We start from the raw sequence: 26,343 nt of genomic DNA on the forward strand, positions 1-26,343 counted from the left end.
TGGTGAAGGTCAGACAACCATCCATAATTGCATGATTAAACTTAAACCACAGAGCTTTGCTTTCTCTAACAATTAGGAGAGCCTAAGGTTGTACTATGTCATCTTAATATTGGCGGATGGGAGGGGTGAGATTCCATTTTTTAGTTGTTGATTCAACCACTAGAGTTACCAAAGTAGTATAGAATGTCATTGAACGTGTTCTCTCTTCCTCTCAGAAATTCCATTGCAAATATTTATTAACTTTTAGTAAATCATACTTCTGTCAATAGCATAGTACATGAAAAAGGGAAAAAAATTCAGAAAAACACACAGAAAGGTTATTAATCTTGAGTTGGATGTTTAACTTAAGAAACATGAAAGCATAACACACTACCTAAAACAAACATATCAGAAATAACTCTCTAGTAGATTTATGAACATAAGACTTGATTCCAATGCTGAGTTGCTGTCCCTGTCCGAGTATACTATATCCTCTTTTAATCCAGGAAACTCTTCTCATAAAACCTGCTCATTCTGCAGAATTGTAATTAAAAGGCTGTCACAAGATGTCCTGATACTGAATACAAGTTGCAAACAACTGAAAAGAGATGGATTTGGATGACTAACATTCGGACAATTGATTTTCACTGGATGCACTTTCTTTAGCAACTTCTATTAACAATCCATGCAGACATTTTCATTGAATCATTTATTTTGTTTAGGGAAATGTAGTTACAGTTCATATATTGAGCAACTGCCTGTTTGCCTATCACTTTAAACTAGTTACACTTGTTTTAAGATTTCAACAAGCCAACTGATTTTGTTCTAATTAATAAAGTCTGAGGTTTTAACTTGAGAACAGTAAGAAAAACCAGCATTGATGAGACTACTGCACTGTCGATGTAAGAAATATGGTGACTAAATGGTGATGATTATACCTTTGCTGCAATGCTAGACGTTTGAATCTTGAAGGTTGGGCTGAGCAAGCTGGAGCTGATATGAGTGAAACTGTTGAGGAATGGTTGCAAGCTGAAGCACACTACTGGGTTCTCCATAGAAGGGGAATTGATCCAGAACTTGCTGATGCTCCACCGGCTTCGCTTCTATTCCTCCCTGTTGATACTCTATTGCTGCCCGGTGTTCCTGAATCTGTGTGGTCACCAGGCAAACCAACTCAAATAATTTTTTTTTATTGCCTAATAAAAGTCCCATTTAATAACTCTTGTCCCTAACCTTTCCTCTATTTCATCAGAACTTTAACATCATGGATAATCTACAAAATTAGTGGTTTTGTTGTATGAGCTAATTAGTATTAATTCACGTGAATTCTTTACTTACCCAGCGGTACATGTTGCTGTTTTCTTCCTCTAGTATTCGCTCCTAGACATCCAAAGTCAAAAATAAATTAGCATTCAAATTACTTTGAATGTGAGTGCAGGCGCTTTTGTCAGTGTGCATGAAGGAAAAAAGTGTCATTGTATCACCTTTCTTCGTAGATTATCCAGCTGTTGTTGCAAGAGCTCATTCTGCAATATTCCAATCCAAACAAATGGAAAAACAGAAATGTTGCCGTATGGTAAGAAAACATTCAAAGAATCAGTTCTCAAGAAATATTCTTAGTTGAATGAAAAGAGTCAAAGACAATTACTGTTTCTAAACTTTGATCATTAATTCTCAGTCATTTCTTTAGTTAAATATCATTGAGATTTTGGTTGGAAGAGTGGGAAATTTAAGTACATGATGGAAGATGATAAACAGTATACCTTTCGCTCTCGGACCTTGTTCACAGAACGTTCAAGTTCTTGTTCAAGTTGATCCAGCTCTTCAAATGGTATGGAGCTCATGTCCTCGCCAGTGTAGCGTCGCATGCTCAATTGAAGACGACGGGTTTCTTTCCTCAACACTGCCAATTCATTGTACAAATGTTCCTACGTAGAAAATGAAAAGGGTAAGACAAGAACATACCAAATCAAACTTTAAGGGCCTAATAACAATCGTAAGTCCTGAATGACTCTTACTCGGTTGTCATGCTCAGGAATGCGAGTCCCAGTGACTTTCTGGTACCTTTCTATGATTTGCTCCATTCTGTTACAATATAGCAAGATAGGAATAGGAATACTTAGTGATTAAAAAAGGAAAAACATTAAGGCCTAAGTTAGCACACTGATTTCAGTCACTATAAAGGTCTTGCTAGTATATCGATATGAGGCTTGATAACTGCCTCGGGCAGTAATTCTGTCTAAAACATCTCCTGCCTAGTTGGCCTTAGCCATTATTTTGAAAACAAAAATTGTTCTATTTGATTATATCTTTGTAATAAAAAGTTGTTGTTCCTGGAATTTGCTTGCCCCGAAAGGCTCTAGCCATGGAATAGGCATCCAATTGCTGATCCCTGCATGTCTAGCTGCATGCTCATAATTTAGAATGTTATGCAGTCTTAGAAACTTTAATCAGACGCATATAAAAGGTTTTAAAATGTTTGTGTCTCAGCAAGTTCATAATTCACATCATTTCAGAGGGTTGTGCATGAAAAATTAACTTAGATTAAACAGTTTAAAATGCTATGGATGTTTTAGGCAGCATTTAATTCCTATATAGCATATATCATATATGCATTGTGCATGCTGGCGTCTTAAACTCCTAAGTAATGGAAAGTGTACCAAGATAGTTATGAACTAGTAAATGAATTCATCATTAATCCTCAGAAATCAATATATACTTCCCTATCAAAGGCTTCAGTATATATGCAATAATGAATATATCCCACATGGGATAAATCAATTTGAATTAATTTAAAATAATAATAATTCAGTTTAAATTACTTTGCCTAACTTGTGCTAGACAAGAGGTAACTAATTTTAATACTGTTACATTATTAACAATGTTTAACAGGCCTACAATTCTATTATTGAATCTCTCTCGAGGATGCTATTGCCATAGAGATATTCTTCAATTAAGGATATGAATCTCAGATTCTTTCTTTTTGAAAAAAAAAGAGTAAGTATTATTTAAAAAATGCGAGAAAAATTAGTGTGTATAATTATAACTAGACTGTAGTCAGTGAATTATGAAAAGCAGGTATTATCAGGTAGAGAACAGCAGATCATGAAACTGAAGCATAACCATCAGAAAGTTGGCTTAGGCATGGAAGAAACCCTAGTCTGTGAGAACCATGGAGGAGCAAATCGAAACCAAATCTTGGTCAAATCAAATCCTGTCAAGCATTCAATGGAGAAGACAGAGAGAGAGAGAGAGCAGCAGCAGCAGCCTCAAATGAAACTCAGGCCAAGTCATCGGATCATGAAAAAAGTTAGCTTTCTTCTAAGCAATATATGTAATATTCATGCAAACCCTACAAAAAGAAAGTAAATACGAGAAAAGAGTTAAGGAGAATAAGGTAGAGACCGGTAAGGCTCACTGCAGTACTGGCACATCTTGCCAGTGCTAGAGAAGATGATGAGCCCAATCTGAGCATCGCAAAGCACAGAAAGCTCGTGGGTCTTCTTCAAAAGCCCAGCTCGCCGCTTTGAAAAGGTGACTTGTCGAGTTGTCTGGTTCTCAATCCTCTTGATCGGTATCTTTCCACGTCCCATATTTACCCAACACCCTTAATCTTTGTCTATCTCTAGTTAGGGAAACATGAAATCAGGGAATTATACTCTCTTTTTCACTTCTAAAAACCACAAAAGGTGCAAAGCGTTTAGGTCACAAATAATAATGGAAAAAGAAGGAGAAACAAAAAATAAGAAAAGGGTTTAAAAATAAATAAAAGCTCCCTTAATAAAGAACAAGTTCAAATATGGGAGTTGTAGACACAAAGAAATGTGATGATAAAATGGAAACTAAAAGCTTCTGCAACCTAAAATAAGAACTTTGTAGTTTGTAGTTCATAAAACAGGAAGGGGAGAGAGAATAGAGAGAAAGAGAAAGAGAAAGAAAGATGACTGTGTTTACCTATTCCTTGCCTCGTAAAACTGCAGCTCTTTTGGTGAAGCGTGTAGGAACAAGGAATTTATTCTATAAGGATGCTACTTTACCATTTCTAAAATCCCCATCTCTTTCAGCAAAACTACAAAATTGCACCTATCTCATGCATGCTTCATTTCCCATTTATAAAAAAAGATATATAGTAAGAGACAGAGCCAAGGCAGGCTAGCTCTTCCCACTGCTGTCTTGTTTTTTGTATAAGACAAACTCCTTGCTCGCATCACAGACCAGGGAGGGTTCATAGTCTCAATGTTTCACCACACCACATCGGATCGTCAATCCCTAGAACGGCTTCGTTTCATGCTAGGATGGGAGTGGCATTATCAGTAATTGAATTGCAATAAGTATTCCTTTATTGTCCTCTGCGGAAACATAGACAGAAGGTTGCTGTGACTCTTAACCACTCTCTGATCTCATCTGCCAAGCAACCTGAAATTTACCAAATTTAGAAATATTTTTACAATGAGGAGAAAACTATGGCAATCTGAAAAGGGAAATTCAGGAGGGGGGGTCCGCCAAAATCCTAGAGACCCCTAATGGGAAACGACAAACTGTAACAATCCATGAGAAAGACTTGTACGCGTAGTTCATGGTATGGTCCTTGAGCATCACAGCAACTTGAGGAAAAAATAGAGGTAAAGATGAAGGTGATTTCCTTTTCTTTTGCGCTTATTAAACCTTAAGGATGAAAAGGTTAAACTTCCTTTTTTTGCTGTAAATAGTTCCCTTTCGAAGCACTAATCAAAGCCCTTCCATGTGGTCTATCCTCCACTTTTTGACTGCAAGAAATGGTGATACAGCAAGTATTCACAACACGCAATTTGGAAAGTACATCAAAAGTCATTGTGCTGAAACACCAAACTTTGATGCAATGAACAACCAGGGAGTATGATCTTCTGCTTTCTCACACTTATACATTTAAGATGCTTTAAAGAATTGCCAATGAGGCCTCGATCTTCCCATTTTAATTCCCACCAAATAACGATCGAATACCAACCAGATAGAAAGCAGTTAATTATGGAGCCGAGAAAAAAAGCAGTTTCAGTTCAACTATTATCATCATCAGAAACTGTTCTTTAACTGTGTTTCCGAATTCCGACTTTCCAAAGTGCGTTTTTATATCAAATCCTCAGAGGGCATAGACATGTATAATTACCAGCTTCATATATACAACAAGTATAATGTGGAACATGTAGTAACTGCTGTTTCTTTGTAAAATTTGCAGTTAACCCCATGAGTCATTTTACAAAGTGGAGCCGTGATATCAATGCCTTGGTTAGAAAATGAAAACGCTTGGCCTTTTGATGATCGCTTTGGGATTCTTGTTGAGCCGATAAGGGTTGTGTTGTGTAATCAGCATTTGTCCCAGTCTATTTTTAGTAACAAGCCCTAGCCAGACAACGCATGTTAGGTTTTCTAAATGAGGATATGGTAAGGCTGGGCATTGGTCCCCCAAAGTTTGTCTAGCATGTCATTGCTAGTCAGCATCATAATATCCCACTTAAACTGCAGTTACCAGCCATCTTCACTGAAACAACCTCTCTTTTAGAACCCGTTGAGTTGAAATCCTCAGCAAGTCGAATACAATTATTTAATTATTTTTAGAACTATTGAAGTGGGGGTCTTTATTTATTTATTTATTTTATATAAAATTTGAAATAAGAAATGTGGAAGACTATTTCAGTGAAGGTCCAGTGGAAACTGAAGAAAAACGAAATGGAGAACATGGGGGCTTTCCATAAATGGGAAGCGTCGCAGAAGCGGTTTTAGGTCCACTTCAGCCCTCATGTAGGCCTCAGATTCACGTGGCCCTTGCAGGCATCTAAATTTGCATCATGTTTTCATGATGATTACCATTTTCCACTACATAAAGCAAAGTGGTAGCCAAAGAGATGCGCAGAACCCGGGTGAAATTTTCTCCTTTGGGCTTAATTATATGAGATTAATTACCATTCTGATAGGATTAGTTTGACCAAACTTACTTCTTTCAGCATCAATATGCACCCAAATCCATTTTGGTAATCTATTTTTCTATCATATTATCAATCAGAATTTCACCCCCTTATGACTTGTTAATTCCCTCATAAATCTTTATATTTTAAACAATATAAACTCACTCTTAAGTCTTAAAATCTGAATAAATTAAATCGATTCAACACATTTATTGGTCACCAAGTAAAATACTTCATGGAAAATTTCTTTAAATATATTACTGCATATGTGGATAAAACAGAGTTTGCTGAGACCTAAGAATAGCAGATTCCAAGGAAAATATGTCCATGCCCTGTAATGGCATGTTTGGTTGAAAGAATGACTAAACCAAATCCCCTCCATTTTTAAGGAATTTGTTTCTTTATTTGGTTATCACATGCTTCAAGGAGAAATGACTATTCTTCAAAAGCATCTAAAATCAAGAAATAACTAATGTCAGCTCTTACCCAAGTATTAACCATTCCTTAGTTTAGGAATAGTTTAAAAAAAAAATAAAAACTAAAACATCCCTTACAAGTTTGAAATACTACATATTATATATTATAAAAAAATAATATTTTAACTATAAAAAGTAATTAAAATCATTAATATTTTAATTATAATAACATTTAAATTATAAACAAAATATTAATATCTAAAATAAATTAAAAATTATATATTATAATAAAGAGTATTTTTATCTTTTTATCCTCTATTTCTTTATTATTTTAGAATTATTTTTATTAACTAAAGATTACAATAAGTTATAATAATAATTTATACCTTATTTTATTTTATCAACTACATTAAACAATAACATTTTCAGTCCATTCCTACCTTATTCTATTCTCACAAAATATTTATTCTCTTCTGCAAATCAAACATACCATAAGTTCAACTTCATATATAATAACTCTGAAAAACATATAATATGGATTTGAAAAGCAGACTTGTTGCCATTTTTGGTAGACCTAACTTTAGTGAGCTAAAGCCAGTACTCCAATATAAATACGTGGTGAAAACATCAGTAGCTACAAAAACAGCATGTGCTTGCCTATAACACTTATCAATAGCACTTGAACCTACATACATTACCAGGCTCTAGCTGAGAGCCCAAAAAGCAAGCAAGATTTAGGGGAATATATACAGAAACAGGAAGATAGTTGCTATGTTCTACATCTTCTTCTTGGTTATAAGCCATGTCCTACCTCTTACTAGATGCTGTAGATAAACAAAGTCATGTTCTAAGAAATGGAGCTCCAAAAGATCTGCCCACTTTGCAAGTGTAACCTCCAGCTAAGAAGCAGGAACAAAGTTGCAACTCATTCGACTTTATTAGCAAGCTCAATCCTGAATCAAACAATTTAACAACTATTTGAGTTACTTCAATCAATGATCAGCATGCCAAACTTACAATGAAATAAAAAGAAATTATTATTTTTTATCATGCATCAGTAACATAACAATATGACATGCTAAAAATGTGCAGGAAAGTGTTCAACCAATTTGGACTATGTGTATGCATTTTTCTTTGCAAAAATCTAAATTTCAGATAATAAAGCAGAAACAGGATAGTGAATGATGGTTTTGGGTACTGGAATAGAAACTCAATTAGTAAATCAATGCAACCAAATTTATCAGTTTTATGTTCATTCTACAAAATCATCAGATGCAAGGTAACTAGCATAAAGAACAAAGGCATCTCCACAAGGATCGAGATTATTTTCAGTAAACAAACAGATAGATGCAGAAACAAGGGTTTGTAGGAAATGGAGTTGACGGGCTTCCAGCAGATATATGGCAAGCCAGAAAATTTAATCAACCCACTGTTCCCGATACATGATGCAATTAAACAAGATAATCAAGCAGGTATTGAAGGCAATTTCAAATCCCACCTCATGAAACCAATTGCAGAATTGCTTTTGTTCTCTTTTCACACAAAAAATGCATGAAAGGGCCAACATTTCACATTTACTTCCCAAGCTCTAAAGTCGAGCAGTATATTAAAGAAGAAAATTCAGGGTCATATCTTATTATCATTTCAAGAAAAAATAAAAAAGAAGTTACTGCAGAGTTTCAGAGCAAATAAAATAACTGGTACTAAAGTTCAGAATCAAACACCAGACACAAGCATCTTTAGTGCCTCACTTTGCATTTGGATCCAAGTAATTCACAGCCTCACGGATTGCATGAACAGTCATTTTCTTCACCTGTTACAGATGACAGTTATAAGGAAACAACATTCAAAAGATTAATACACTCAAGTTTTTGTAAGTCATTTAAGGAAAAAAAAAAGATCAAACTATAAAACATTTGTCTGACATGCTAACCTCCTAACCACTAGTTTAGCAGTGCACTAACCTCAATCAAACTAAAATTACTACATTGGACGGAATGAAATGAACAAAGGCCAATGTCAGCAAGAACTATTAACAAATATTGCAGATGCAGATGAGTGAATAAAATCAGGTAGAAACCAATTCATGGACTGTAATTCACACAGGAAGGAGAGCCAAACCAGATCAGAATTATTAAAGTACAAAACATGTTCTATCACCATGACTAGGTGAAAAAGCAAAGGCAACAGATATCAGGCAATGTCACAATGATCACGCACAGGTGATGGAAGCTTTCAATTGAGAGTATGTGGTGCTGCAGTGCTTAGGTTCCACCTGTATTCATTGATCATGGGAGCAGAAAACTAATGCTTGCATAGGTCTAAGTAACAATGATATAATATCAGTTGCAGATTCACACTGCATAGGTACAATATTCCAAAATCAGCTGGACAACTGAAAGTCTCTAACAGGCAAGATACCAGTAAAGCTACCCACAGGCCCTCTCACTATAAGGGCTAAAAGAAATACAAAGAAATTATAGCATCAATATTCCAATGCTCAAGAACTATGCACATACCTCCAATTTATCCTCTCTTGCCCTATGATCTTGAGGAAGTACACGAAATTCTTCTGTCAAGCGAACACACTCACCAACATTTTCAGGTGAAACAAAATCAAGTGCAACCTTTGTGCATGACTGTCAAATATAAAGATAAAGGCAAGAGCATCAGAGAGATAAGCCAATGCATATTAAATCATCACCAAAAGAAATCAAATTCATGCATGGTTACTAAAGGAAGGAAATTCACAGCATTGAAGACATTATGACAGCTAAGCTAAATTATAAAAATTGCATGATGGCCAAACAAGGTTTTTTTTCTGACACAGACGGTATGACCAAACATAAAAGAATCCATTCACCTATATCAGACAAGACACCAAGAAATAGAAGTATTTAAGAGTTTCAGAAATGTCCGATGTTGCTTCCCTATTAATATGTCAAACCACTCACAAGCATGACACAATTCAAATTGATTACAGAGAAGGATTCATAGGTCAATGTTTTTATAATCACCATGTTAATGATTACAACTATTTGCAGCAAGGATTCCCGATTGACACATTTGCTCAAATAAGCATACTCCATTACAAAATTGGCGAAGTGCAACTTTAGGTGATTTTGAGACGACAATTGAAGTAGAACCCAATTCCTTCTCAAACTGCAAAACCATATACTAGATGAGAGGCATGCCGATAAAAACATTAAAGACATGATTCAACTTGGCCATCCCTTTTACTTGAACGTCTCAATGGAATTCTACATGCCTTATGTTGACAACTTTACAAAAGGAAATTGTAGACTTCATATCGAAGAGATTTGGTACACAATTAAAATACAACATTAATTTCGAAAACATTCGAGGTACATAGTCTTTTTCAAACTTAAGTACAACAAAGATTGCTACATGTAATTTGTGTTACCTTAATGTTCCGGACTTGATGAGGACAACCTGCAGGTATAAAAACAGCCTCCCCAAGTTTCTGAACAAAAGTCCACGGTTCAATTCCTGCATGCCAGCATTTTATACCACAATTATCAAGGACTTATGTTTTGTATGATTGCTCCAATAGTATGTACTATATGTTTTAACATACCATATTCCTTCTTAAGCTTTGCCTTATGATCCAGAGTCAGAAAAAAGGTCTGATCATGTATTGGATGAAAAACCTATATCACCAAGAGACAATAAATTGTATAGTATAAATGGCCCATCAAAGACAGGAAAGTAAAAACCGATTGCCTAAAACAATTAATGTATTTAATTTTATGGCATACAAATATGCTAATAACAAATAGTCTTCACAAAGTCTGCTCTGTGAATTCCATTTGATTATATTCTCTACCCCCCTCAATAAAGGACAATACATGAGATCTGCAAGGAGTTACTAATTTCTCCAATTGTTGTTACTTTACATCCCATTGCTTTTCTTGTACATGTGTGCATGCACACACACTAAAAAAAGGATTTATATAGTTCATCATGCCCAAGGAACCATCATAGACATCTTAAATAGCAATTAATATCCATCTATTAGCTATAGCTCCGAGATTAGTTCATTTTCAAAAATAAAGAAAAGGGAAACAAGGGAGTTGTAGTCATCTACAAGTATCCAATCAAAAGAAAAGTTTATATTTTCAGTTGTCCATCCAAGCATCTGCAACAACTTCATAGAGTCTATTTGAATTAAAAGATACCATTGAAGTATAGCAGCATGATTTCAATTCCACTAATCTCTGAGCAGAAAACTTATAGATAAATACAATGTGGAAAGCGGATTCAGTTGATGCCCAACATATAGAAAAGAAATCAAATAATTAAGATAAAGTATTGCAGCTCGTTGCTGAATATATCATCAATTCAACAAAAAAAAAGGAACAAAACAAAAAGCTCCAGGCACCATATACAATTTAAAAAATAAATTACCTGTGATACTGGGCAACAATGAACATATCTAAACTCCCTGAAATGCTCTTTAAGGTAATCCTGCAGCTTGGGAACATCTTGCCTCCGGAAAATGTCCCAGATAGCACCTCCCTCAACAGCTTCCAATTCTTCAATCTTATTCCTAGAAAGTTCATACAATCTGCCATTCTCCACGCATATTTCTTGATCCACTTTTGCCTTCCCACTCTTTTCCATTTCAAATTCTCTCACCACATTATTGCCATCCAGGCTAGAATAACCATCTTGACAATCTTGTTGGACAATAGCATCACCTTCTTGATCACCACTTCTATCACTAGACTGCTTGTCGCAAATAGAGATGTCAAAAGAACCATCACCAGGCATATTCCTGCCAACCTTCGAACCCATTCCAAAAAGTTCCCACTGGTCTTGCAGATGGTGCCGTTGTTTTAAATTGTCAATGCTAGCAAGCTCTTCAGGTGTAAGCTTCAGCTCAGCAGTGTGTGTCAAAACATTCACCTAAACATCAATTTCAAAACAAAAACATACTTTAAGAACTAACAAATGAGGAAAATTACATAACTTTTAGTTTCATATTTCACAGTGCAGATGGAGAGGTAAACAGAACCACAGCCACTTCCAACTTCAGTGCACTTGCACAGCAACATAAAGCTCAAATTTCCACATCTAATGAAGAAAAGATGCTTAAATAGCACCTGAAGTCCTAAAGTAAACACACAAACAATAAAAACTTAAAGCATACAATCCTTAATTTCGAATATGTTATAGGGGAATGAGTATCTGAACTTGAAACATCCACTGCCAAGAATGTGGCTACACAAACTAGGATGTGCCTCAGCCATACCTACAAACGTAGATATAGAGGTATGTAAAGACATTTCCAGTTGAGCTGTGTTAGCAGAATGTAGAAACACCTCATTAGCCAAAAAATAATATAGGACTCAATACTCACACACAATTCATTGATCTCATTCTTGAGTTATAACATCCCAAAATCTACCTGCTAGTTTTTGCAGTCAAATTGTCAATGCAATGCCCTTACAACCCACATACCCATTCTCCAAGCCAAAGCCCACAAAAATGAAAAAGGAAAAGGCAAAAATTAAGGAGATATGCAAATGCATACAAAATCATTTTTAGAGGAAGTTATGTTGGCTCTGATCATGTATTTTAAAGGCATAAAAGGAACAGGAATTGTTTAAGAATTAAGCATCAGGCATGAACAATTAAAGACAGGATCTAATCTAACCATAAAACTGAAAGAATAAGCTATCACTCAAAGCTGCAAATTTTCCTCTTTGAATGCCTTCTGATCTTAATGTTAATACTTTGGACCAAGAAAACAAACTAATGTGATAATGACCTTTTGATCCAAACAGTGTCAAAGTTATTGTTAACTACAATCAAAAGACACCTACGTACTAAAAGATAGCATTACAAAAGTTATATATCTATTTTATATGTTCAACTTCATGATAATTACCACAAACATCAGTTTCATCATTCAATAAAACTTGAGCAAATTTGGGTATGTCTTAAGGCAGCTCTGCTTGCAATACTTCTTAGTGCGATAAGTTAGTTTTCAATTTGAAGTTAGTAGTGTTATGCACTAATTACCTGTTTTTTACTTGGTGGTTATTTGGTTTCTTTATTCTATTTTCATGTTTGCCATTTTTGGCAATTAATACAAACCTAATGGACAGCCCACAAACTTAGTGGTGTGGCAATCCCAAGTAGTGTTTTTTTTTTTTAATTTTATTTGTTTTTTTTTCAACATTATTTTTGCAAGGTTATAAAAGCCGCCATCCTTATTAATGACAGTGTGTGATTATCTTCCTCTTGTTTTAACACTAAACAATCTCTTAAATATCTCAAAATTCTAACATTGTATTAGAGTTGTCATATTAAGAGACTATGTTGGTATAATATCACTTTAAAAACCCCATTAGTTTATCTTCCTTACCTTTTACTATTTTCGAAATACCAAGAAAATGACCTCTACAAATTTCATTGTTGTTGCTCTACCCGTTTTTATGAGAAAATTACCCAATGTGGACAATAAAAATGAAAGTATATTTTCATGCGTTTGATCTTTGGGAGGTCGATGAAGTTGGTGAAAATCCTCCTGAGATGAGGCAAACAAACCCAACAATCATTAAAGCAGCATATCGAAAAAATTGCAAAAAGATATAAAACCTTATCTTGTATTCATTCCACTGTTTTTGACTCAATTTTTACTCGTACAACAAATTGTGAGTTTGCCATAAAAACATAGGACAAGTTGAAAGTTGAGTTTCATGACAGTGATAGGACTCGTCAAATATAAGTGCTAAATCTACTTAGAAAGTTCGAAGTATTGAAGATGAAAGACAAGAAAAGTGTGAAAGACTACTCAGACAAGATTTTGAAAGTAGTCAATCAATTGAGATTATTTAAAGAAGATTTATTAAAGCGAAGAACGGTTAACAAATTCCTTGTAAGCCAACTAGAAAAATTTGAAGCAAAGATATCTTCTCTGAAAGACTCAAAGGATATGTCCACATTGATTGTGACAGAGCTCAAAAATGCTTTTCAAGCTCAAAAGCAAAGAAAGGCTTTGAGGCAAGAAGATCATGTAAAAAATACTTTACTAGCACGAATAAGGGAGAGGAAAAATGGTGACAAGAAACAGGATAAGCAAAGGGCTCAGTACCTTCCTTGTTCATGTTGTAAAAGATGCAACCTTACTAAACGTTTTTGCTAGTATAGACCAAATGTTACATGTAAGTCTTGTAACCAACTTAGTCATGTGGAAAAAGTCTACAACAACAAAGCTGATCGAAGAGAAGAAAAAGCTACAGTAACCAAGGAACAGGAGGCGAATGAGATGTTATTCATGGCCAAGAAACTCAAGAGGTCAAGAAGCTCTAATGTTTGGCTTATTGACAATGTGTTCCAATCATATGAATAGAAACACAAATAATTTTCTTTCCTTGAACGAAAATTACAAGTCTCAAGTGAAGATTGGTACTGGTGAATATCTCGAAATTTTTGGGCATGGCACAATTGAAGTGCAAGCTCCCTGAAGTATTAAATCTATTTCAAGCATTCATTATGTACCTGAAGCTAATCAAAACTTATTGAGTGCTGACCAACTTGTTGAAGAAAATTATACTCTACTATTCCAAGAAAAAGCTTGCACAATCTTTGACTCCTCTGGTGTTGAGCTGCTGTCGATTTAAATGAAAAACAAATGTTTTCCTCTTGATTGGTTAAACATGGAGCACAAGGTATATTCATTGTGTAATCAATGAGGGCAAGCTTTCGCACAGAAGACTTGGGCATGTCAATTCCAAGTCTATCAAACGGATGATCACTGATAGTCTCGTTGAAGATCTTCCATTGTTGATAGATGAAAAAAAGATTCGAGATGACTTGGAAGAAAAATTACCAAAGCAATGTTTGGCTAAAGCACTGAAAGCTCATGAGGAACATCCCAATGAAACATCTGGACATAAGATTAATGGCATAAGTGTCCTTCAACAACATGTTGCCTCTTTTGGTCAAGACAACAATGGAATCATTTATCCCTAGGAGACTTACAAAGATAATATACACAAAGCTAAGCATGGGAGTGATTCAAGAACATATGACACTAAAGGATAGGTTAGAATTCCTGAGATCCAAACTAGGAGTATTGAAAGCTGACCCTAAGGAGGTGTGATGAAGTTATGCCTTACTTGCAATACTTCTTAGTGTGAAAAATTAGTTTTCAATTTGGAAAAGTAAGGCCATGAGCTAATTACATGTCTTTTACTTGCTGGTTATTTGGTTTCCTTATTCTATTTTCATGTTAGTCATGTTTTGGCAGATAATGCAAATGTAAAGGACAACCCAACCCATCAACTTAGTAATGTGGCAATCCCAAGTAGTTTTATTTAGTTTCTTTTAATTTTATTTGTTTGTTTTTATTCAACATTATCTTTTGTAAGATTATAAAAGCTGCTATCCTTGTTAATGAAAGTGTGTGATTATCTTCCTCCTTTTGTTTTAGCACTCAACAATCTCTCAAGGTATCTCAAAATTCTAACAATGTGCATAAATATACGTTTTGAAATTGTGCATACATATACTTGCAATCACAAAAAACAGGCACAGGCATCAAAGTTTATTAGTTTGACACCTAACTTTAATCTCATTGGCACATGGTCATATAGATATATCAATAACTCAAGAAATTAAGCACAAAAAGAAAGTTCCTTCTGGTTATCCAACCTAATAAATTTTCTTCTTCCGACTGAATAAATAATCTATGAAGCATTAAAGTTGTTATTAATAAAACTAAAGGAAAAAGTATATACCGCATCAGACATATCACAATGAAGCCTGGTTACAGAGTCTCCACGCCCAAGCTCTTGAGAAACTCCATAAGCAATATATGACTTTGGGCCCATATCTGGCTTTAAAGATTTCTCTGGTAATTTGGTAGCCATATTAAGAATGCCACTTAGAGAATGGGTATATTCCTTAAAAGGCAAACAACGAAGAAACTCCACATGATGACGTGGAAGGAGCTTCTCAAATTCATTAGAGGGAGGCCAATCTTTCAGCTTCAGTATCTGCGGCCATGATTGTATATCAAATCGACCATCTGTATACCCTTTAAAGAATTGGTGAATATTGACCATCACCTACATTTCATCAAGAAAGATGATTTTAGAACAAGGGTAATCCAGCCAACAAGCAATTGAGAAAAGAGAAGCATACTTCACTATACAAGCCAGAATTCCAGGAAGATGAGATGCAAAAATGGCAAGGATATCACAAAATCAACAAAGTATAAATATGGACATATTATCCCATTCTCTTAGCTTCAAGTTACAAAAGATATTGAGATGTGGACATGTCCGTACTCTGTACTCTACATAATACTAAATTAAAAACAATTGTAAGTCATGAAGAAAAAAAAAATTTATTTCAAACATGACACCTGTAGTCAAAACATATTATAATAAGAAAGTCATTTGCAGTGAGATCAAAGATTAAGTTGACTTCTGCAGTAGTCAGTTTAATTTACACACCTTGGTACAATAAATAGTACATAATCAAGTTTAACATCATATGCTAATAAGAACTAGTACAGTTGATAACCAAACTGACCTCAGACCAATCTAAGCAATCAATGGCCTTAACTTCCAATTGTTGGTCATGTTTAGTATGTGTAATCTGACGAAAAGCACGCCACATAACCATTGGCTCCCAACTCAAACCAGATGTATTCTCAAGTACATCACTGACAATAACAGGCTCACCATTAGCCCAGTGCCTTTGGAAATGTTTCAAATCACCAGTTTGAATATCTTTAGCTTTTGGACAATATAAATAATTGTCAGTGGCATCTTCACGAAAAGCTGCTTTCCTTAACTTACCATTGCCAGTGCGAACTTCTCCCATTGAATTGTAACAAGGGCACTGTTGGTTAGAAAATTCAAGAACATTCTCAAGATTGAGAGCTTTGGCTATTTTCTCAGCCTTTTCTGTTAACTCAAAAATAGCATTTTCTGTAAACATACACCTTAACTCCAAAAGGCCATTACCACACCCATCCAAATCCTTCGGGGCACAAGGAATGCTACCATTTTCATTTTCCTTCCACCTAGAAGTTGCAGCTTTATGTTCTTTAGAATTAGTTTCCTCAGAGGAATCTAAAGACTTCCCAACTTCTGAAGACATAGAGCACTGAAGTGCTCCATGCAAGTAAGAAAAACCCCTATCAGCATATTCCATAATTACTTCCTTTTGTCCACCCTGCAAATGTCCATCGCGGATTTCACGGCAACATGTAAGGCAGAGATCATAGTTACAATTAGAACAACTTCTATGAAAGTCGACAATTGAAGTTCTGCAGTTGTTACTGCAAAAACATGTCTTGCATCAGGAACTTGATAAAAATAGAGTTCGAACAACAAACAAAATGATCCTCACTTTAATTTCACCATCACTATGATAACAACAGGAACCTACCAATATACACGCTCATCTTCAAGACAAACTGCCTGCTTAAGCTGTATTTGTTCTGGGAGCATCCCTACTCATCCAATAAATGAGTGTTAGATATGATTATTAGAAAACAATCAGTAAATACCAATGCAGTAACATGACATGTACATATTAGATAACAAGAAGTTTACAATCCTGGTCACCAGTTCAGTGTCCTGATTTTGATAGGGCTGAAGAAATCACATTTTTGAAATGATGGTGGTATAAATAATTCTTAATAAACCAACCAGTATACTACCACCAAACTAAGGTGAAAATTGAAATTGTAATAACAGGTTCAAAACTTTCATATGATGCTCTAATTTACTGAAGGCAGAATAGTAGGATTAAAAGGGCCAGCTGCCATGCCATGAAGATACCTCGCAAGCAGATCCCTTAAAATCAAGAACACTCAAAATTAATATCTTATACCAATAAGAAGCTAATTCAAAACTTTGCCATCTTAACAACAAATTCTGTCAGCTTGATTCAAAACTTTTCCATGTTAACAACAAATTCTAACAGCAGGTATCTGGAATTTTCTTTTGTCAAGCTTCTTCCCTACAAAGACATAGAGTAACCTTCAAACAAAACAAAGAGCCATCTTTAATAACTACATCAACATGAGAAACAGATTTTTGACATCATTTTCAGGATCCTTCTCTCAAAAGAATTTATGATTTTCTTAAAAATAAATTTCAACATTAAATTATTAGATTGTAATCATGCCTCCAGATTAGACCCCATTTAGTTTGCATGAGAACATCACTCAATTGCAGGAAAACATGTCATTCACATAGAGATATAGATACCTTGAATTTTTGACTCAATGACCTTCTCTTTCATTTGCTCTTGACTAAATTGTTTAATGTACGGAAGAAGTGCCTGAAGCAAGTATCTAGAGTGCTGAACCTTTTCATCATCACTGAACTCCAACTTTAGTGTCTTTCCCAATTTCTGCAACTCATCAAGTATACAATATCATAAATCGAGTATTACATATATAAGCATCAAAAGAAGCAGTAAAGCCATGAATTTCAAAACTAACATTGAGAAGTCCAGTCATGCGCAAGCATGCCTTGCAATTGCAATTATCCCGACAAACTGGGCAGGCAGCAGCAATAGCATCCTCTGACATCTTGGGATACCTAGTCCCAGGAAATAATATACATAATCAGTTGAAAAGGAAACAGCATACTCATGATTAAGATGGCAACAATCAGATTGAAAAGTATCAAAGTTCATGGTTAATTAGAAATTGCATGCAATTCAAAACAGCATTGCATGTTCAATTTTATAGAAACCAGCCTTGATAAAAGAAATTTAGGACATGGATTATCAGCAATATAAATATCTTAAGAGGAAAAGTAGTATTTTTTTAAGCCATATTAATGAGATAAAGTAGACATTAACTAGCAGAATCAAATCTAAGAAGACACTATTTTTTAAGGAAAGAATAGACAAACTTAATGCTCCAAAAAAAGTACCAATTGGTTAAGCAGGGGATGCAATATCGTTTCCTCTTGCAAAGTTTGCACCTCACAACCCTGCCTTTATCATTCCTCTGGCACTGATGGCACATTAATGATTCGTCTGCAATCCACTGTTGAAAGCAAAAAGAAGCACAGCAACACTTCAATCCATCACGTAACCAAAATGAAAAAGATATCATAGCAACAACGCAAAAATTAAAAAGGGTAATTTGTTACCTTAGCAAAATTTCGCTTCTTTGAATATGGCACAGGCTCTTCTCTTGTCTTGCAAACTCTCGAGGCCCTAAGCGAATATTTTGGTTCAGTGTTCATTCCCAAAGACTCCTCCTCTTGTTTTTCCAGACTTTTCCCATTTCCTAAAACTTCTTTATCCATCTTCTTTCCATCCTTCTTTGCCCCTCTTCGACTCCTCTCCTTTCCATCATCTACCCCTAAATCACCGCCTTGCTCTACTTTACCCCCCTCCTCCTTTACATCTTTCCCTTCATTGTCTTCACTTTCGGAGACTTTTCTCTTTTGCCTACCCCTTCTTCCTCTCTGCTTTGTAGGTATTTCAATATCTTCGTTCTCATTATTACCATATTCTTGACCTTCAGATTTAAGAACTTTCTCCTTCTGCCTACCCTTTCGACTACGCTTCTTTGCCGAAAACCCTTCATCTTCAGATTCTTGAACCTCAGCATAACTAACCTTCTTAGCAACTGCTCTCAATCTCCTCTTCAAAACATCCCCACTATTTCCTTGCCCATTACCATCAGCACCCCAATCAACTTCCTCTTTGATACTAGCTCCATCTTCTCCATTTGCTATCTCTAGATTCTCAACAAAACTCAGCCTTTTTCCACCTTTCGGTTGAATCCCATTTTCCTCCAATTTCTCTCCAACTTCTTCCTTTTTTTCAGCCACAAAATCCGAATTTCCCTCAACATTTTCCTCTTTCACAATCTCCATTGTGCCCCTTTTTAAAGAAACAGTCGCTTGCTTTATCTGTCTACCTCTTTTAGTAGGCTTCTTTAAAGCAACCCCTTCCTCATCCCCTTCTAAATCCCCACATTTCTCATCCTTCCTTTCAATCCCCTCCTCTTTTCCTTCTACTTCCCCTGCTTTGTCCCCATCCATTTCACTGTCATGCTCCTCTTGTCCCTTCCCATTTATCCCTTCAACTTGGTCCTCCGCATCAGCGCAATTTTCTTTACTTCCCATAACTTCACCATCGGTTTGCGGCACTCCTTCGCAGATGCCGGGCGCTCTCTCCGGCTTCAACCTCTTCCTTGGGCGTGCCATCCACAAACAAAATGATCTTCTTTAAAATTATAAGAACAAGATTAAGCCTCAATCACCAACGAGAGTCCTTAAGAAAGAGAAAGAGAACTAAGAACATCCCTTTTTTTTTCCTTCTTATGTGAGTTTCTAAATAAAGTAAGATATTTTAGTAATAAAAAGGATGATCGAGTACTGTAGAGCTCAGAAAACTGGCGCCAACAGCCAATAATAGAAAGTTTCAAAATTAATATGTATGGTAGAATTAGGGTTAGGGCTGTTTTTTTGCTTTAAGTGTGGGTTAAAACTTAAAAACATGAAAAATCAAAATTTGGGAGGGAAAGCAAAATTCGCCCATTGATTTTGATGATGCTTGATTTGAAATGAAGTGATTGCAAAGTAGGAAGGCGCAGTGTTTTAGAAAATGGTAACCCATCGGCTAGAAATTGGAGCTACCCACTTCAGTCCAGACCAGACAGACATTAAAAAAGGTTGGAGTTTTCGAACTTCGATGCAAGAACAATCGAAGAATCCGGAAGCTGTCCAAGTGTGTCCCGGATTCCAACTGCGAGATCGTAACCTACGCTCAACTAAATAAACTTTCGCACGCGTTTTAAATTTCAACTGTGTATTTAATTTGCTAATGTTTGTGTACATGTTTTATAAACCCCTAACAACCCTTTCAAAATAATTAAATATAATATTAAAAAATAAGTTAAATGATTAAATAAATTTTTGAATTACATTGAAAAAGTTCATTAAACTCTTATAATTTTATTATAAATTACTTTTATTATCACTTTTATGATGTCACATAATATATTATCATATCAAGTAATAAGTGACATAATATTCAAATTTATTGTTTAAAAATTATGTATTAAACTTTTTATTTCGTTATATATCCAAAATTAATTGAACGAGAAATTTGAAAAATAAACAAAAGAAATTAAAATGAAAATTAAAAATTATTTATCCGTTAATTTATTTAATAATTTTTTATTATTTGATCTTGCAGTAAAATTGGTTGTTGATTAAGAAAGTTATGGAAAAACGAGTGCATAGTCGGCAATGGGTTTCGTTCAAGACCAGGAGAGATATGATCATCCTTTCTGCAGAATACAGAATTGCCGTGCGAGTGTTCTACTTTGAGAACAACTTCACCCTACTTTCTATTCAAGATATGAAAAGAGTTAACCAGACAGAGGAAAGGAACGGATGAAATGAATATTTCCCCCTCAAACTTCCCAGCAACTATCAGAGTTTAGCTCTTCTTTTTATGCCAAAACTGGTTTTCGCAACAATGGCACATTCAATGAGGGTAAAACATTTTCCCTCAATTTGGGACAAAACAATGGAAATTTTATATAAAACAGGTCCACCTGAAACTAATTCAGGAATTTTCTCTTCTCTTTGGAAAGAAAAAACTAACTCACAAGACCTCTTTCCTTGAAGACGTTAAGCATTGCTGCACCAATCTTTGCAGGTGATTCAACAACCGTCACTCCAGCCTCCCTTAGAGTCTTGATTTTGTCCTGCGCCGTGCCCTTTCCCCCAGAGACTATAGCTGTTTGTACAAAAACGAGGAATATCACAAATTGTCAATTTCAATTGTGTATCCTCTTAATTTTGATACATACACACATTAGGAACAAAGACAACAATTTACGTTTCTTCTAAATTCTCAAAACATGACACCTTTATTGTTATAGGTAGAACATTCTCCCTTTTCCAGTATAAAAAGGTCTTTGAATTACCTTATTTTAGCTTATGCAAATGTGCATACAAATAGTTGTAAATGCAATCATAAATCTAATAAGCAAAACATGGAAGCAATGCATTACCTCCAGCATGACCCATACGCCGTCCCGGAGGAGCAGTAAGTCCAGCAATGAAGGCTACAATAGGCTTCTGAGTGCCACTTTCCTGTTTCATTTATTAAACAAAACCAGATGTTAAATTCTCTACTGAGAAACAAAGAATATTCTCCAGCAATTTGTAGTTTTATACAAGTGCAGTAGAAATGTAATGAAGAAGGTTGAATGTTACCAATTACGATATTGCTCTATGAAGCAAGCATATATATTTGCAAACATGCCCATTAAATCTATGGAAGTAAAAATTAACTAAAGCAGGATGGAGCAAAACCAATTTAGCAAATATTCACAGAAGAACTAACACATAGGACCACAAGGATAGAGGCGCTAAACTATGTATTCATCATATATGCATATATGAGCACAAACATATATTCATCTGTGGATCCACATATCACAGAGTTATATAGTCATCACTGAATCAAATTATGTGTAAGAAATCCAATCAGATACGTAACACTAAGGCAGGCCTCAAACAAAAGTGCAAGATGCAGTCCAAGGTATAATATTGCTATAAGTTACAGTCAAGAAATAAATATAATTTTACTAATTAAACAGATACCAGATCCCCACCATATTGCAGACCTTAAGCATATACTTGCACCATAAAAGGGTTATAATTGCTCTAGATATTTGTATTCTCTTCCAACTAGATATTTCTTCATTTATATTTCCTTTACCTGAAGGTAATTTACCTTTGGCCAAGAAGGTAGGATAAAAATTAATGCTTAATATGATTTTCTTTACGAGAACTAGACCGTAGAAAACATGAATCCTAAATCCTGTTAAAAAATTTAGATGTTATCATTTATGCAAAATAGGACTATTTCCAAGACAATTATGAGCTAAAATATAATTCAGCAGATGTTACATTTACATAGAAGATAACTGGCTATCTTATGCTTCAATTTTATCCCAATTGAGGAGAATGAGAGAAGCCAAATTTGTTAGTTGCACAAGTGCTATTAACTATATATTATTAACCAACTCTGCAAAGTAAATGCAATCTTACTAAATCAAGTGAGAATCTGCATGAAAAGTCTACTTTTTTTCGCAACATACGTACAAGCAGTAACTAGTAAGTACTTAGATCAAATTCTGGAACAAGGAGTCCTCAGTTCCTTCATGCTAAAGTATTAACATTACCTTTATTAGTGCAGCAGCATCTTCTTCTGCAGTGCCCCCTATCTCACCAATTAGAACGATACCTGAATGCAATTGAAATAATTAGATGGTATGCATTCCTATTTATAATCAGTTTAAAGAAAATCTTTACATCATTAACTTTCACCATATACTTCAACTTAAAAGAAGAACTGTAAAAGATACAAAAAAAAAAAAAAATAGAGAACTAGCTATGGTTTAGATAAACATTCAAGATGCCAAACCCATAATGGACAAGATACAGCCACATAGTAACAAAGACCATTTAATTTAATAACTACAGTTGAATTAACAATAGTCACAAAAAACTAGTAATAAAAGTAGTCCACAAGAAACTCCCACTTATGATCTAAATGAGAAAAACATTACCTTCTGTCTGAGGATCATCAAGGAATTTTGTCACACAATCAACGAAGTTGGTTCCGTTAAAAGGATCCCCACCAATTCCTACACAGGTTGATTGCCCCAGACCAACTGCAGTTGTTTGGAAAACCTACGAGATAAAATGACAAATATTTTTATCAACAACTTACAAAAAGAGAGTAAATCATGCCATCAGCATATGCCAAAACGGTGTTATTTTAGTGCAAGAAACTGCTTTATATGAGTTTCTTGAGTTCTACAATGATTCAAATTCGATAGCTATCAGCCTATGTATACATTTACTGGCTATTGGGACAGATTAACTTCAGATCCAACTCATATTAAGAGAGCCAATTCTATTTATACCTCTCAACTACTTTCATCGAATCAAATTGATCACTTCTAAACTTTCTTCTTTGACACATATTCTTTACGAAATAGAAAATTTTAAATATGCGAACCCACTCCAAGTTTTCTGTAATTTAGATATATTAAACGGAAAGGGTCATGTGAACGGTACATAGACAGAAAAAATAGAGAGACATGTAGTTGGTGCCAACCTATGCCGGAAGAACAAAGCCCCATCAGTGAAAGAACTACAAGATTTAAAAATAGTGAAAGAACTGCAAGATTTAAAAATAGTGAAAGAACTACATGCAGTGGCTACCAATGAAATGCCTACATATTCTGTTAGGCAGAAAGATAAAGGTTCACAATAGCAAAAGGCCTTGATAATGATAGGACTCAGGAGGATTAGAAAGCAAGCATGTGAAGATGTATCATCAGGCATATAGATACTAACAAGGAGACTATTAAACATATATGAATGTATGAAAGTGATGAAGTAAACAGCCAAAATAATATCCAACAAAAGAAGTGTCTTACTGCTTCATATGTTAAAGTGCCCGATCGAGAAACAATTCCTATGCGACCTGGTTTGTGAATATATCCAGGCATAATTCCAATCTTGCATTCCCCAGGTTTAATGATACCAGGGCAGTTTGGACCAATCAGCCTGGTTTTTGATTGCTGATTAAGGGCTGCCTTCACACGAACCTGCAGGACAAAGATAACAGCCTTAATCTCAAAAAGATCAATTTAATTTCAATCACAAGATATAAACTGTAATTTGGGTCACCAGTGCATATTGCCAACATTCTCTTGGAAGTGCACCTAATGGCAATAAGATGACTGAAATCACTTCTAAAATGAAAAAAAAAAACGATAAAAATCCATTTCCAGAGACAAGGAAGCAGAATTATAAATTTATACACTCAATTAAACAAACAGCTTTCCTTCTAAGTTGCCTTTAATTCATTTACCATGTCATGTTGAGGAATTCCTTCCGTGATGCACACAACAAGATCCAATTCAGCTTCCATAGCCTCCATGATAGCAGCCGCAGCAAAAGGTGGAGGCACATAAATGACAGAAGCATTAGCCTTGGTTTCAGCCTTTGCTTCGGCAACTGTGTTGAAAACAGGAAGTCCTAAGTGCTCTGTGCCACCCTTCTTTGGTGTAACTCCACCAACCTATCAAACGAGAAATGAGACAAAATTAAGGACTGAAAAAGATAACTGTAATTAACAAGCAACATCGGATCATCTCCAAAATTCATACAGACATAAGGAAATAATTGTAACCTTACCATTTCAGAATTCACATAATATATTACAAAACTAACACAAACCCAATTCTCTGACATATATAAAAAAATCATGTAAAGGTCTTATTTTTCCAGCATTTTCACAATTCCCCATCAAGTATTGTAGTAAACAAAACTAGACAATAACAGATTCAGAAAATTAAAAAAAAAACAGCAACAAAAAATCCATGAAAATTAAATAAGGTAAAAGTTTAATGGGAATATAAAGTACCATCTTAGTGCCGTATTCAATGGCTTGCTCGGTGTGGAAAGTTCCATTCTTTCCAGTGATGCCTTGGCAAATGACGCGAGTATTCTTGTCCACGAACACCGCAGGTTGAGGCGCTGGAGCCGCCGAGAAAGACCGTGAGAGAGTCAAAGAAGAAGAGGAAGTGGAGGAGAATGGACTGAGTGGGGATATTTGAGGGTTGTGAGGAGAAATCTTGGAAGACAAGGATTTGATGAGTCGTGAGGCTTGTCTAGCCATTGCCGCTGCTGTTGATTCAGTATTGGATCTCCCTTGCCTCTTTTGCTGCAAAATGCAAAACACGAATGCCTGACCAAAATATTGCGTAGAAAAGCCCTCTCTCCATTTTGGTCAGCTTTCTATTTCCATTTTCGCTATGTAATTATTTTTCCATAATTGTTTTTTTTAATTTTTGTTAATGGACTTTCATGGGCCGTATTTTGGGTCTAAATTGAGCTATGACCCGAAAGCTATTAGTATCCACTTGGTCCTATTAAATATCCAAGGGGAAATAAAATTTTTTGATCAAAAAATTAAAATTAAATAAAGAATAATCGTTTTTCTTTCCAAATCATTAAGGATGGAAATACGAAAAAAAAATGAATGAAAATAGTTAATAATAAATTTTTAAATTAAACAGCTAATATTAGTAGATTGGATATTCTTCTTTGTGGAGGAATTAGTATTTGAAAAGCTCCACATGTGGGTAAGTTATCATTCTCTTCTCTTATTTTCTTTCCTATCAAATGAGTTCAAAATTTTAAATATTATCTACACATGCACTATCTCTATGAGCCTATGACTATGATACTCTCTTTTCTTTTCTTTTTTCCCAGCAATTTTTGTGCATCAATCAAGGTATATAAACAGGGTTATGCCAATTGAATGCTTCACAAAGAGTTTTTTTATATTTTTTTTTTCTTTTGTTTCTTGTTGAAGTTTACTTATTGCTAGGAAAGTAAAGAGGAGAGCAGATAAACCTGACAATTAGTTGATAACAAACATGATTTTAAACATGGTAAAATGAAATACTGAGTAACTTTTAGTTCTCCTGCTTTTGCTTTACAATTCAATTTTGATTCTCTCTGCTATGGTTGTATGAGGCCTTGATGATCGGCCTGTTGCTGTTGCGGTTGCTACTGCCGATAAGCGCTGTAAAGGGTACGCAACAAGGTTAGCACCAGACCTACCTTTAACAGAATCTCAACAACTGACCAGACTTAACAGAAGCTTAGCAGCAGACAGAGCCTATCAAATCAGAACATGATTAGCAGATCATGTAAAGAATATGCGGCAAATTCAGCAGACCAAGTCAGAGCAAGTTTAGCAGAGTAATTCAAATAAGAAACCAAAGTCAACTACAGTTCAACCACAGCAGATCACAACGTCTTCAATCAGTTCAGCAAATCAAGCCTCTATATCTTTCTGTTATATGATTTTTGAATGTAACAAATTCTTATATTTAATCTAGATAACAATGTACTGTAGTGTATGTCAGTGACTGATCGATA

The 26,343-nt window shown here is 35.0% G+C and overlaps 3 protein-coding genes across 6 annotated transcripts; all 3 read right to left on the reverse strand.

Annotated features, from left to right (window-relative positions):
- Nucleotides 1–211: 211 nt before the first annotated feature.
- TT16 (K-box region and MADS-box transcription factor family protein) lies at nucleotides 212–3,951 on the reverse strand. Its single transcript, XM_021422888.2, has 8 exons — nucleotides 3,934–3,951; nucleotides 3,385–3,604; nucleotides 1,998–2,064; nucleotides 1,743–1,907; nucleotides 1,464–1,505; nucleotides 1,318–1,359; nucleotides 918–1,128; nucleotides 212–513 (listed from the first exon to the last, which is right to left on the reverse strand). Exons 2-7 carry the CDS (start codon nucleotides 3,570–3,572, stop codon nucleotides 931–933), a joined length of 702 nt encoding a protein of 233 aa, XP_021278563.1. The 5' UTR covers nucleotides 3,573–3,604; nucleotides 3,934–3,951; the 3' UTR covers nucleotides 212–513; nucleotides 918–930.
- Nucleotides 3,952–6,847: 2,896 nt separating this feature from the next.
- Nucleotides 6,848–20,135, reverse strand: LOC110410591 (lysine-specific demethylase JMJ29-like). Of its 4 annotated transcripts, none has more exons than XM_021420363.1 (13): nucleotides 18,493–20,135; nucleotides 18,271–18,386; nucleotides 17,832–17,931; nucleotides 17,596–17,740; nucleotides 16,769–16,832; nucleotides 15,905–16,658; nucleotides 15,106–15,435; nucleotides 10,763–11,263; nucleotides 9,933–10,005; nucleotides 9,759–9,844; nucleotides 8,854–8,973; nucleotides 8,086–8,147; nucleotides 6,848–7,287 (listed from the first exon to the last, which is right to left on the reverse strand). In XM_021420363.1, exons 1-13 carry the CDS (start codon nucleotides 19,558–19,560, stop codon nucleotides 7,260–7,262), a joined length of 3,447 nt encoding a protein of 1,148 aa, XP_021276038.1. In that variant the 5' UTR covers nucleotides 19,561–20,135; the 3' UTR covers nucleotides 6,848–7,259. The 4 variants fall into 4 exon arrangements, with proteins under 4 accessions (XP_021276038.1, XP_021276056.1, XP_021276047.1 ...); XM_021420381.1 differs by having other exon boundaries at nucleotides 8,059–8,147; XM_021420372.1 differs by having other exon boundaries at nucleotides 8,033–8,147.
- Nucleotides 20,136–20,736: 601 nt separating this feature from the next.
- LOC110412485 (Succinyl-CoA ligase, alpha subunit) lies at nucleotides 20,737–25,187 on the reverse strand. Its single transcript, XM_021423023.2, has 7 exons — nucleotides 24,818–25,187; nucleotides 24,263–24,472; nucleotides 23,826–23,996; nucleotides 22,947–23,070; nucleotides 22,560–22,621; nucleotides 21,381–21,462; nucleotides 20,737–21,103 (listed from the first exon to the last, which is right to left on the reverse strand). The coding sequence occupies exons 1-7, from the start codon at nucleotides 25,070–25,072 to the stop codon at nucleotides 20,964–20,966; spliced, it is 1,044 nt and encodes a 347-aa protein (XP_021278698.1). The 5' UTR covers nucleotides 25,073–25,187; the 3' UTR covers nucleotides 20,737–20,963.
- Between the last annotated feature and the right edge of the window lie 1,156 nt (nucleotides 25,188–26,343).

The sequence above is a fragment of the Theobroma umbraticum genome, unplaced genomic scaffold (assembly GCF_002168275.2).
Source record: "Theobroma umbraticum cultivar Fairchild unplaced genomic scaffold, ASM216827v3 scaffold_30.0, whole genome shotgun sequence".
Lineage (NCBI taxonomy): Eukaryota > Viridiplantae > Streptophyta > Magnoliopsida > Malvales > Malvaceae > Theobroma > Theobroma umbraticum.